We start from the raw sequence: 14839 nt of genomic DNA on the forward strand, positions 1-14839 counted from the left end.
TGATAAAGCCATTGCTCAAGTTGTCAGTCAAATGGTATTCGGCTCAAACACGTTCCCCAACAGTTGACATTAACCCTAAAAGTGACAGTCTGCTCCCTTGCACCCATTCAGTTGTCATATTTCAGCTGCTGAACATATCACAATGATCACAGAAGGCTGTCAAAAAGCATCTCAGGCCTTGTTAGTGAGCAGCCAACTGCTCAAGTGTAGACAAAATGAATTAACTCCTTGGCCTGCATTCAAACACAAACATATGTCCAAGGAACTGTGAAACTGAGGTCTTGTTCTCATGAAAAGTGCTAAAGGTAGCAATGCTCCAAAAGACCACAAACTCATCTATCAATAGAAAAAAAAAAAAGTCTGTCAGCAAGCTCACCAGACTCCGAAATGGAGCCAGGTCTGGACCGACATCTGTACTCGGAATGTATTACCTTCCTCTTTTTTTAGTTCCTGACCAAGGCTGTGACACAAGCCCTCTGTTTAGACCCTGAATATACCACAACTATCTTTAAGTATCAAAGAAGGTTTTTAGAATCTATTTCTTTGATGACAAAGAGTTGCAAGTTTAAGCTGTTGCACCCATGATAGATGGCAAAACTGGAGAAAAAGCTATTCCTGCAATTACAGTTAAAAGTGTCAGGTTACACTTTATACACTCACTGCAGTATTTGTTCAGTTACATGCCGCAATGCATTTCTCCTGTATAAGTATCTTATACTTCAGCTGTTTCTTGATACAAAAAAAATTGTTAAGTCATGTCTCAAGTACATACTCCATACCCTTTGGTGATGTAACCACACGGCTGCAATCAATGACATATTCAAGAACCAGCTGCAGTCTGGCTGTGGCTACAAAAGCAAACTAGTAATCTGTAATATTTCTGATGACGTCCTGTACACTGCTGAAGAATGAAATCACTTAAAACATTTGTATGCTACTGCTGGTCCTGATCTGTCACTTAGTTCCTGGAAAATTGGTCTATTACTTTCACAGATGCATCCATAGACTTTAAAGGCCATGCCCCATACGTGAGCTAGGGAGCTCCATTAAAAAGTTTATAAATATCTAGCTATTTTATCCTTTTGTTTATGCCACCAAGAGTAAAGTTCACTGAAAGTTTTAGTAATATCAGCACAGCAAAACTTGTATTTGACAGAGACTTTCAGTATACAACATACCACTCATACTTATACTAGGAGGAAAACGAATCACAGGATTTAATTCATCACATACTGTTTTGCACAATGTGTCTTAATTGTAACCTAAAACTTTAAAAGATCCAAGTCTTTTCAGCAAGAAAAGAGGTAACTTTTTGATAACATACACCTGTAGATGTTAACTACATAAACAACTAAACTGGATATATGTGCCCCAATTCAAGGAAAAAGTTGTTGTGCATGCCCAAGTGTGTAGAACAAGGATGGTGTGTATATCCCAAGTGTGGGAAATTCAGACTTAAAGCAGATCAATGAATAAGAGCACAAGAATTGCTTAAGTGTTCCACCCACAGCAGAAGCTCCCCTTGAAATAATACCAACAGATCTCTTCACAGAATGACAAAATCGCATTGTATGCATCACCAAGCTGTGCCTTCTTGTCTCCTCTTTCCACTTTCCACAATTAATCAAGCACAAGCATATAAACTTCAATGAGAATGATACTGTCAAACAAACAGCAAAGAACCAAACCAGGAAGTAAGTGCACACACAGCCAGGAAATGGAACAGCTCCTTGTAAGTTCACCAAAGCAGATTCAGTAAATCCAGGTAGGCACCAAACGAATTCAAATAATTCCTTTATTCAGAACCACAGAATGATAACACACAAGCGCTTTCGTTCAGAGGAATTCTGAGCTTTATCTGTGGTTCTGAATAAAGGAATTATTTGAATTCGTTTGGTGCCTACCTGGATTTACTGAATCTGCTTTGGTGAACTTACAAGGAGCTGTTCCATTTCCTGGCTGAGAATGATACTGTTCTCAAACCCATAAACTTTCACCTGAAGTCTCAAATCAATGTCTGGAATCAAGGGAACAGATAATGTCTGGCTACAATTTTAAAGCACAAACTCTACTGATACATCTAACTGTCCCAGCTGCAGTGCAATCTAAGAACACAGTAGGTCAATCACCACAGCTGATGAGTGGAGCAAAGGGCAAACATGCAAACAGACATTTAAATGTAAATAGTAAGTTTTGTAGTAATAAAAGGACAAGATAAAAAGAGACAAACCTGTTGTATTCCGCAAGAGCCTGAGATATGACCAGACCCATACCCTGAAACAAAATACATCAAAGAAATTACATGTTAATACAGACTTTTAATTATAATAAAATACATTTATTAACTATTTGTTAACCATAAAAGTGGACTGATGCAGCATGGATCTTTTTCAGTCACAACAAATTGAAACCATTCACACAGACTATGCAGGATTAGAAATAAATTAGTATAACTGACAAACTACAGAACACAGTAATATCAAAGAATTATAGATTAGTAACAACTTTTCACATAGTCTACACGTGGTCATTAACAACTCTATGTCTACAAAGGATAGGACAAGGAGTTAACTCTTACTGCAATGTTCACAAGAGTGGAACTGCTGAGAGTCTGTGCTGCATTAAGCTTGTAAAAAAAGTTACAGAAGACACATGGATATCTTAAACAGAAAATCCTGAAGCTGCCTTAACAAATGGTGATTTTATTTTTATTTATTTTCAAGCATTTGTTAAATGGGTTAGTTCACTAGGCAAGTAGCCTCTTGTCTTTGGTAGGGTAAATTTTGCCAGGGCATCAAGAAAATTCCCCTACTCTTTCCAGTAGGCGTCATGAGATTGTTTACATCCATCTCGGCTACCATGATAAAGGCAGATGGGGCCATGGTTTAATATCTCTTTGGAAGGACGGCAGACTCAAGAGTGCAGCAGCCCTCCCTCCATACTACACTGCAGTGTTAGCAATCAATCTACCTGGTGTGGGAATAGAACCCACAGCCTTCTGCACTAAGGGCAAGTGTGCTACCTGTTGCACCAGTGACAAAGCTGAATTCACATTTGGTTCTGCAGCACCTTTGTAGAGGGCTCAGACAACCACAGCCCATAATAGGTTATCATGCGTCTGAGCTAAGGGCCTTGTTCAGTGCCACAGGCCTCATTTCCATCCACTATAAACTGGACAACTTCCTGTATCTCAACGAAAACAAATTCAAAAGGAAAGCTTTACAGCATAAACCTTGGCAACTAAACATCTAAAAATTAAGAAACATTGACAACTAATGATTTCACTCACTTTTCATAATTAAATCACTAATACACAAGTACATACTTGCCTGACTTACAGGGATCTCCAAAAGATGCAACTAGCAAGATAGATACTTTCTTTAGAAGAGGTAGGGTATTCTTGACCCATCAAGATTGATTCTAAATATTACATATTGCAAATACTTTCTATCTTTGCTGATTTTAACAGGACTTTCTTAGATGACCCCTTGGTTGGGATACATCTCAATCAATTACCACAAGGGTGGAAAGAGATCACCAATCACTCAAGTGCAGAGCTCAAGTAACCAAGTTCTGCAATAATGACTTCCTGAAAGAAGCCAGACTCCTGTAGTCATGGTTAAGACAAAGCTTGGTGAAGGTGTGCAGTGATGATTAAGTGGTCACAGCACAGATGTCACAATGGAGACGTTTATAAAGCAAGCACTGGAAGCAGCCACTCCTCTGGTATAATCAGTTTGACTGCAGCATGTCACACAATGACAAAAAATAATGCATGGGGCAATCCACTTGTAAAATATATTCTTGGCAGCTACAAGACACTCACAAAAAGACACTTTGTTCTCAAACTCACAGGCACAATTCAAATAGTAAATGGGCCACTAGTACACTATCAGGATTGTAAAGGGCCCTCTCTTCTCTGGCCTTTGCTACCGCAAAGAAAACTGGAATACCAATGCACTGGTTCATCAATAACTTCAAAACCAATTTTGGATGGAAATGTCAATCATCCTGGGGCACATTCTATCATTTTGAAAGACGAAATACAGCTCTGTACACATAACAGCCTGAAGGTGATAGCTACTAGAAGCAAAGATTTCCTGTAAGAAAGAACACAACCACGTTAGAAGGCTAAAATAAAGTTATGCAGCATCTAAGGTAAGCCAAGATCCCACATAAGCTGACAGACCAGACAGGCAATGCATCAACTGCAAAATAATTTTGCTATGGAGGTTAGGCTTCCTTGCATAACCTCAAGAGTCCCCAAATGACACATCTCTCAGGATCTACTTCAGATGCCAGAACCTGAAATGAAGCCAGATGCATCACAATCAGGTGGGACTATCCTTGATTTAGAAAAGATTTTTGCACTGCCAAGGGCATGATAGCCTGAAACTACACCATTCATGGCCACTACAGCATTGAGTTTTTGGTCTTTCTTTCCTGAACCTTTTTTTCTGACTCAGTGCCTGCCAACCATCAAGCCTCCCTATGATTCCTTAATTACTGGTAAGTCTATGGCACAAGATTAAGAGCTGAACAGAGAGGGAGGTGGGCATTATCCAGGCAAACGTAGCGGTGGTTAGTGCTCTCACCGGCAACCCAACAATGACTCTGTCTTTTAAAGCCCTAACCCTGACCCTGGTGGCTGGTAAGCATCCATGTCACCATGGGATCTCTTATGCTCGCTCCATGTATTTCCATACCTCTAAAAACAATCTAACGAGGACTATCTTCAATGACTTGGAAGCAACACCACCACATTCTCAGTCATGGCTATTCCCATACAGTGCAAGCCTCTGCTTGCTTAAACATGACTTCTCAATGAAGAGCATCAGAAGATGACTTGAGCAACAGCACACAATATTTGTCAGCTCATTTGTTTCCTCAGGGATGTGAACCACTAAGAGCATGAAGCTTCTGACTACCATCCTGGTCCACAATCAGATGAGCATCACTACTCAAGGAAGGGGTTGGTATAACCTTGTCCAGGTATCACATGTTTAACAGTTGTCTACCTGAGTGGAAACCTTAGAAGCAGCTGGGTCTTTAAGGCCAGCAGAGTCAAGAGAAATACTTGAGCTGCAATGGGTGGCTATGCAGCCACATTTTGGAATGGAGGCCTTCTTGATCATGTGGGAGCCTAGATGGGCTCATAAGTCCACAAGTAAAGTGTTCATCATCAGAAACTATGATGATTTTGGTTGCAAACAGGAAAGACTCACCAGAAGATTTGTGGGGAACCATTCACCAGTCCAAGGTCTGAAATAAGAGTCCAGCACCAAAAGTAGTTAAGTGAGTGGTGGCTCTGAAATCAGTGACACATCAAAGTCCAATGTAACAACTATAGACTCAATGGTATGAATGGTATCTCGAAGACTATTGTAACCATTAAGCCCAAATGGTGCAGTACAATCAGAGCCTGGATCCTTTGTTGTGCCCTTCTCCAATAAGCTAAAGCTATGACATCGTGAGCTCTTCCCTCAAAGCAAGAACAGTGTCTATCCAGCTCTGTGCTAGTATAGGCAATAATTTCAGCAGGAGTCAGAGAGTCTTCCTACAATTTACTGCCATCCTTATGGATTATAATCACAGAGGTGCCCAAAGTAGTGGATTCCAGGTATTCATTGGATATACTACCAAGAGCCAGTCATCTTGGTATAAAAAAAAAAAAAAATGATGCCGCCTTTCATGGTTGCAGCTATAGTTATGGCCAACACATTAGCCAAAAAAAAAAAAAAAAAAAAAAAACTATGTCAACACTTTGCACTAGGCACAATACCTACTCAGCAAAACTCAGGAATCTCATGTGTGAACCCTAAATGCTGATCTAGGAAAGGCATCCATTATGCCTTGTGACAAAAAAACAGATGCTTTGCAGAAAAAGTCATAAGCTCCTGGACAGTGACCATCTAAAACCAACTGTACCACAAATGCTGGTTGAAGTTAGTGAGATCTAGAAGAGGACAAAAATCATCCATTCCCTTCAAGACCAGGGAAAGAAAACAGAAAAACTCCCATTACTCTTCCAAAAAAAAAGGAGTGTGGGCATGTCACTTGACGTCAGCTGAAAGGGAGTGATCCACAAAAAGAGCTCTTCTAAGTGGACTGGAATGTGGTGGTGGTGGAGGGGGGGGTAAGGGGGTGAGCTCTACGGCACAGCTGACAAAAATCACATCTACAACCAAAAGCTTATTTTTAATGGTTCACCAAACTGAAGTAAACTCTGAGAACTGCAAGCTAGGAGTATAATTCCTCGGTGATTTCAACAGCACCTAGGGAGGCATGATTACATGGTACTTAAGAGACTTCGTTAGGTAATAAGGAGGCCTATTCCTCAATTTGGTCTGCCCAGGCATAGAAAATGAAATGGAAGCAGAAAGGGAGGTCATTTCCACAGAGTTATGGACCTCAGAAGATCATTAACAAGGTCCTGAAAGAGTTAGCTGAAAAGCATTTTATCTAGAAGTGGACCTACAGGATCTTCTTTGCCAGTTCCTCCTTCAGGAAAGAGAATCTTGGTCACAGCATTCTGTGGAGGAAGGCGTCTGAGCTTGCAGCTCTGGCTAGTGTGTCAACAATGTTAAAATTACAGAGAGAAACATGACGGCCCAATGAAGATGTTGTATACAGAGTCTCAAAGGTCCTCATGCTTATCAGAGACTTTCTAATCAGATGCAACTTTAATCAGGACAAAGCTGATGACACGTGACATGATTTGTCAGGTGACAAAATGTTATGGTCTCTAAGATCTATGCCGGCCTCCACATACACTCAGGCAAGATCTTGTAAAAGGTAGCCACCTTTTTCTAAGTCAAAGAGTTAATAACAGACTGCCTCTAGGTTGCTTTAATAGCTCCAGGGGAAAGATATCCTAGCACTCCTCAGCCCCCCCAACCCAGATCTTCTGCCAGACACTTGGGGGGGGGGGGATAGGGACTAAGGGCCATAAGTGGCTATCCTCATAAGTTTGAGGACCTCTCCAAAGGAGAAATTATCTGGGTGTAAAGCAGGCAGAGGGGAGCACTTACTGTCATTTATAAATGGCTTCAGGATCCTCAGACTCATTAGATATCATATCACACAGTGTGACAGATCACCATGTCCCCCCCACCACTACCTGCAGAAGGAATCTTGTGCTCAGTACCGCTCACAGGTGAGTATCTGATTGACTACCAACAGGGGTTAGAGGACCCTGGCACTTGACTGCATAACCATCTATGAGGTGGCAAGAGGATCTTTTAAACCAAATTCCCTAACAGTGTGATCCTACAGCTATGACCCATGCTCCTAACACATACCAATATTTGCTTGATGTCTAGCCCCAAAATACAAGCATTGACATAGGATGATGGATCAATATCACATGGGACCTGTAATCCCAGTTGCGTCTGGGCAGCAACCCTAACAGAAAAGACTTCCATTCACAGTACTGCCAATCTGTGACCAAGTAACTAAAAGAAACAACTCCCCAGGATCAGAGTGGGTGACTTTGGCCTCAGACAATCAACAAGGGATAAGTGGCACAATTTACCACAGGATACATCTTCACCCAACAGCAGAACTGGGAACTGCTTCCTTCAGTCTTCCTCATCTTCTGCCAAGGCTTCAGCCCTTACTAGCAGAAGATAAGCTCAGCTACTGCAGGGACCTAAGAAGCAGTAGAATTGTACATTTGCCTCTCTTAAGAGCAGACCACACTATTTTTTTCATGTAATTTGCTCTTGAGGGAATACATCAAATGATGCCAATGACTGCAAGAAGGGCCTTCCTGTTAGCCCTCAACTGAAGAGCTCTAGATGGCCACCACCTCTATGAAAACAAAACCTTAGTCACCTTTGACTATCAGAATTAAATCTTTGCCACTGCAGCAGTTGTCAACATTGCACTCCTCTCCAAAATAGCAAAGACAATGCTGGTTGGTGCTTGGCTAATAATTTTACAGCAACATGGGTGCTAGAGCATTTAGGTAAATAAATGCAGTACTTTATAGACAAGACACACAACTGAGATCCAAACTGTATGGATCACAAAAACAAATGGGTGGGGGCTTGAGGGATGCTTAAGCTTAGTACCCACTGTGATGCACTACAGCATAAATCACCACAGGTACACGGTCACTCTCAAGTGGATGATCTTCCTAAAAATACCAAACTATGACTTGTGAAGATGACGCCAAGCAAAGATCCATCAAGAAAGTAGAGCTGTGTAAGTAAACTTACCTAACAATAGCTGTCAGAATGATCACTGCTGCAGTAGCCTAAGCTATATGGGGTTATTATCCTGCATAGGATACAAGAGTCGGCCAGCTTCTAAAGCTTCAGGGCACCTTCCCTCACCAAAACCATTAGTCAGCTTGAGCTGAGATGACTTAAAAGAAAGGTTTGGGTGCCTAGCCCTTCACAGCTTTCATGCCAAATGAGAGAGGGAGGCTGAGACCTGACAGGCATCAATAGGAACAACAAACAAAAAAAAAATGTCCACACCCTGGCATTAAAAAAGACACCAAAAACAAGGGGAATAGAGGGAGGGAGTGGCTCCTGCAATGGTGATTACTCAAAAATCTGGGAACACGGTTGTGTAGAATGTTTTTTAGTGCTGGACAGGCAGATGGATACTGGATAACTAACAGTAGCAGGTCTTCTGGCCTCCTTTAACACCTGTTGCACATCCTCATAAAAAAGTAACGAAATGGAGTCAAGACTGAATCACCCAGGCTGCTAGCTGCACTGGCTCTAAACTGGGGTGTGCCAGTCACCCCTGAGAATGTGTGAGCAAATCCAGAGTATGAGGAAGTACGTGTTAATTGCCCTTGCTCAATAAAAGATTGCATGAGCCAACAGGGTGGTCACCACAATGATGTCTGGCATTTCATTCTGAGTTTTCAGAAGTTTACAGTTTCATAGGTATTTACTAGGCTGATGACCACAAGAGACTTTTTAAGCCTAGCCATGCATCCCAAATTTCTGACAAGTTCTGGTACCCTTGATAAGTGTAAGCAGGGGCTTGGGAGGTGCCTTGTGAATCAGTGGAATGGGCGGAAGCACATACAGGAACATTCTTGTCTAAGGGAATGAGAATGCGTCTGTCCTCCAAGCATGGCTGCAAGCATGTATGGGACAGAACTTCTACAGCTGTCTTTTTTGAAAAAAGGCAAACAGTTCTGTTTGAGGTGTTCCCCACATTTGGACTAGATCCTCAAATACCACAGCCTTAAGCTGCTACTCGTACGGGTCTGCTCAGGATCAGCTTAGTCTGTCTGACACAAAATTTTGCTCTGACAGGATGTATGATGCCTGTGGAGTCGTAGAGTGCTGTAAAGCAGTCTCCCAAGCTATCACTGTCAACTGGCATAGGGGGTATGACCTTGTACCCTCTTGCTTGCTGAGGTACCAAATCACTGTAGTGTGATCCATGGCCACAAGAGGAGGACCTGGAGTTCATAGGTGGTGAAGAAATTTTAAGAGGTGGATCACTGCCAATACTTCCCTGATACTGTGTTTCCATGCATCCTTGGGTCTCCAAGTTGCCTGCACTTGCACTCCCACTGACACAGCTCCCCAAGTGAAGTTGTACAAATCTGTCTGGACAGACTGTGCTGCAACAGGTGAGAAGAAGGGAAGGCCTGGATTGATACGTGGCTGTGCTCTCCACCACTGTAACTCTCATCTGATGAAGTCAACACTGGGAACTGGGATACCAGGGAATGTAAGTGCTGGGCCCAACAATTTTGTACGTACCAATGAATTTTCCTCATACAGAGACAGGCCAGTAACATCATGAGAACCATGGATGACATCAGTCCAAGAACTTTTATGAATTCTCTTGCCGATGCAATGTTCCTCCTGAAGAACTTCTGAAACACTGTCTGGTAGGACAGAACCTTGTCTTCTGAAGAAAGAATATTCTTTTGTCAACGTCAATTAAGCACCCCAGGAAGAAGAGCTTTTGTGAGGGTGTCAGGCATGACTTCTGAAAGTTCAGCTTAAACCCTGGCTGAGACAGTAAGGTCAAGACCTTCTCTAGCAATTCCAAACACCTGGATGGAGAGACTGCACAGATCAGCAACTTGTTCAATTAAGGAAAAATGTGAATGCCACAGGTCCATCAGTGGGCCAGTACCACAGGAGGGCATTTGGTGAACAGTCAAGGTGCAGTGGGTGGTCCAAAGAGCAATGTAGAGAACTGATAGTGCAAAGCAGACACAACAAATCTCAGACATATCCTGAAGGGGTAAGCAATGAGGATAAGATAAGCATCCTTCAAATCTAGGGTCACCAAAAAGTAATGGTCAGATTGAAGAGAAAGCTCTATCTGCAGGGTGATCAACTTGAACTTGGGGACTTTAACGAAGTTCTTTTTTTGGGGACCAAGAAAATTATGGAGTAGAAACCTTTTATTCTTTCCAAAGGAAGGAATGGCTCTATGCTCGATTCCAGCATTTGCCAGAGTATAGGAATAACAAAGGCTGGTCCAGCTGGAGGGGGGAACCCCCCCTAAATGGAGGCTGATGTTCTTTCCACTGCCACCTGTAACCTCTGCCAACAATGCTGTGCACCCACGTGTCAGAGACCACTGACTGCCAGGCTGCACTGTTGGGAGCTAACTTTCAAGATGGGGGACCTGGAAATGATGGGAGTTGAGCCTCGGCATAGTCACAGATTGGAAAGGGAGTTATCCCTTTTGGGAAAAGAACCCCTCTTTCTATGTTTGGTGGAGTTCTCCTCCTGCCATATCCTTCTGGTGCTTTGATTTTTGTTTGGCTGGGACTTCTGTTTGATGGGCCACTGAAAATTATCCTGCTTACGGGAAGAAAACCTGTGAATAGGGAACATTGCAGACACTCCCTGCATCAGTTTACCACTGTCATCTCAGCGTTTAGTATCTAATTAGCTGCTGTACCAAATGCACAATCAGACTCAAGTGGAGCTTTCATAAACTCATTTTTCAACTTATCAGAAAAGTTTTGGCTGAGCAGCCAAGCATACATCCTTACCACCACTGATGTTGCTGCATTTCTAGAAACAATACTGGCCCTCTCCAAGATACTCTGTAAAGCATGATTAAAAACATTGGAAACTATCGCTTTCATATGGACTTTCTGCTCAGCAGGTAATGATGTAGTGAACTCATTTAAATTATACATACACCTCAACACAAACTTCCACAAAAAAAACTGTAGTTAAACACTTTAAAGCCTTCTGTACTGGACTGCACCAGCTTTTTTCCCTGAGATTCTGACCACATTCCTATTTTTTCTTGATTGACTGGGTTTGATAACATGGTTTTATTGGCAAATGTCACTGGGAAATGGAAGCAGGGTCCACAGACAAGGGGCCACAAGCATACCCTGAATTTCTTAAACACATTTTTAGGCAGAAGCTCATTTAGCAGAGAACTGCAAGCTTTCTTAAAAATATCTTCCAACACTGGGATTAATGGAGGGAAAGTCACCATGTCCAGGGCCTTATCCTACAAAAGATCATACGCCCTTGCTAACCTCAGGGGCAGCCAATGATTGCTTCCAACTGAATACATCCTTAAATCTAGCCAGCATTTGGGAAGAAGAAAACATCCGTTTCAGTTTCTGAACATGTTCTTCCTCACAGATAACAGACTAGTCAGATTCTGCCACTTCTGAAACCTCAGATTCCAGATCCCATTCAAAATCTGGATCATTGGATAGCTAAACAGGGATTAGAGCATTTCTGTTATTCATAACCTGGGTTTGCACCTCATAATCAATGGCCTGAATAATGGATCTAGTCATAGTACCAGCTCAGGTGAAAATACAATTGGATGTGTTTCTCTCTAACATGGTGGGTGTTCTGTCTCTGTTTTGCATGCACTACACTAGTTGGAGAATCCCTGGAGGGAGATTTATGAACAAAACAAACAGATTCTTTATCCATGACTTCCCCTGCACCTTAAGACTTTGGTTCTCCTGTACCTGAACCAGGCAATGGTACAACCCCGGAGGATACGACTGACGTTTGTGTCATGTACAGTTGTGTTATTTCTAACACACCAGGGGACTTGGAAGCAAAATAAGGCGAGTGGCCTGATAGCCTGCCCGAGGCTACTGCAGAGTCACAAGCCATAGGCTTAGGCATACTTCTAGATTAACTTTTATGGGGTTTTTTTAGGTGCACAAGGGGTAGATGGTGAGAAGGAACCATATCTGATTTCATCAAGTAAGGGGACAAAAAATTAGCCACAGCAATATCAAACAATGGCTGCATGGTCAACCATTAAAAAAATGAACAAATTATACTATTCTCCCTCTAAAGAGTACTCAGAAGCCTATTTCTGCAGGGGCACTATTCTGAACATTGCATGGAGTGAAATGAAAGTAGTTTCAATAACACAGTTCAAAGTACAAAATACATGCACAAAAGTCCCCCAGTTTTGTAAAATAAGGCTAGTTTCAGCCCCTCATGAATAGAAACAGCATTAACAGTTTTAGACAGGAATTAAAAGATTAACATATGAAACAAATCTTGTCAGAAATGTTTGAAATACGAAATGGTACTAAAATTGTGACTTAAATGAAAAACAAATATTTAAAATGCTGTAATCCTGCTGAATCTAAACCACTCAAAACTTCAAAGAAAATAATAGCAATATCAGCAAGTTTTCCAGTCAAAACATCAAAATAAAGCTTTTAATCAACAGAAAAAAAAATGGTTGTGATTAACTCACAGCTCTGGATGCACAATGTAATGAGGGGAAATATAATAAAATGGCCTTCGTACAGAAACACACATAAGCCTTTACAAATGGCAATAAAACAGATTTGAAGGATTAAGCCCCCCAGAAACCAACAATCAGCTTATAATAAAACAGTATACTATGCAAGCAAGGTAAGAAAAAACAAGCAGTCAAATCAGCAGAACACACTGTTCAAACACTGACAGAAAAAAGGGGAGGAAATAAAAAAAAATATCATCTAAGCTCAGCCGATGAAGAGATCCAGAGTAAGGAATAGTCTTCCAAGAGATCCTTCCCTTACTAATGCACTGCAAAAATGAAAGGTAGTCTCTGTACTGTCAGGTGATTGGACCATCACACCCACACTGAGCAATGGTAGACTGCCACAAGAAGGTAGCATGGTACTGCAAACCAAATGCCACTAAGGCAATGAGTTTGTTGAAAATCTAAGCAGCATAAGCCAGTAAAATATCAAAAGTAGTATTAAGTCATTTTCTCAATAAAAACACAGAAAAAAAGCAGTTTAATATACATCAGCTCCAAAAAGTAATTTAAATATAGTTCCTCGAGGAAAAAGAAAAACAGATTTAGAATGCTTAAATCAACTTTTAATCTACCAAACACAAACATTCTCTCCCATTTAAAACTACAGCAAACGTTGTGTGACAGCCAATAAAAAAATCATATTCCTAACTTAAAAAGTACTTTCCCACGCAGGAAAGTAAATTTTAACATTAAGAATATTACGTGGAAGGCTTTTTCCCCCAAAAGGAACTCATCTACCCAGCAATGGAACACCACAAGCTGAACGTTGATCCTCAAAAGCCAACAAAGGAGTGTTCGCTCTGGTGGTAGAAAAGCTCTGAAGGGCTTGGCACTCAAACAAGTCTTTTTAGTAATCTCAGCTTGAGCTAATGATTTGGGCATGTGGAAGTTGTCCTGAAGCTTTGGAAGCTGCCAGCTGTTATATCCTACTCAAGATATAATCCATATAGCTTAGGCTACTGCAGCAGTGATTAATATGAAGAACAGGAGTCCTTGATGTGAGACTTCAAGTTTTAACACTGGATATTCTATATGCAAAACGTAAGCATGCAATTAAGCAGCTCTTTCATATTAATTTGAAGCTCTTCTTCATTTTGTTAACATACTGGGTTACAGGACGTATATCAGCTGCAGGATAACTTAACAGCTTAGTCTGATACAGTTTGTATCTTCTTGGACAGAGACTCTTCATTCTTATGGATAATTTCAGAGTGACACTACTTGATAAATTATCTACTTTCATAGATGAAAATATCCACCTTCACTTCAGACTCAAATCATATTTCTTTAGATTTTGAAGCTTGATGTCAAACTCTATATTCTATTTTGTGTAAACAGATGAAAGTATACAAACAGAGGCAGTCTGATTCAAGCCAACAGTCTTTCTAATACAAGCAGGTAGACTAATACTGAAAAAAATGCACAACAAACAGCTGGGTGATGCAGACACATCCTCTGCCATACAACATTGTTTTGGTATTTGTTAATATTATCAACATGTATTCATTTAATGTAAAAATCTCAACAGTGGTAGTCTCAGCAAAAGGGAGTAAGGTGTCTTCTGCAAGCTGACAGGAATTACTATATGAAGACTGCAAACAGTGTATGTGAAATGTACGGCTCCTGAGGTATTGAATAGTGTAATAAGTTATTGTTAAATTCAGTATGTTGTCATAACATATTAACACACTGCAGCAATTTCTAAGCTTGACTGAAGCACACATAGCAGAGTAGTAAAAAAAAATGCAGCAGAAGGGAGAAACTACAATGCCTGCATCCTGGACTGCACAGCTTTGGTTTTTTGCTGCAGTTATACACACTAAAACTAGCATATTAACAGCAGCATCTCCATAATGGTACCCTCAGCATTTGGTAGTAAGATGTCACCTGGCAAATGATATAATATGGTGAATGTGCACAGTATACTCGTCACTGTGGGCTTACAGCTTAAGTAATTGAAAGTCATTTGTTGAAAGTTAACATTGAATACTTTCATATTTTCACTAATAATGCAAAAATGGAGTGTGACACTGTCATGTTGGGGGTGGAGCTATGCAAGCATTTGGTATTAGACAAGAAAAAA

At 41.0% G+C, this 14839-nt stretch overlaps 1 protein-coding gene across 1 annotated transcript in view; it reads right to left on the minus strand.

Annotated features, from left to right (window-relative positions):
* The window catches only part of ARMH3 (armadillo like helical domain containing 3), a 2648735-nt gene that overhangs the window by 2435898 nt on the left and 197998 nt on the right, over positions 1–14839 (minus strand). The window contains exon 8 of the mRNA XM_044055591.1: positions 2231–2274. Coding sequence (XP_043911526.1) covers positions 2231–2274 — 44 coding nt within the window. The remainder of the gene's footprint in view (positions 1–2230; positions 2275–14839) is intronic.

This window comes from Protopterus annectens, chromosome 14.part0 (genome assembly GCF_019279795.1).
Source record: "Protopterus annectens isolate FY-2018-M chromosome 14.part0, PAN1.0, whole genome shotgun sequence".
Lineage (NCBI taxonomy): Eukaryota > Metazoa > Chordata > Ceratodontiformes > Protopteridae > Protopterus > Protopterus annectens.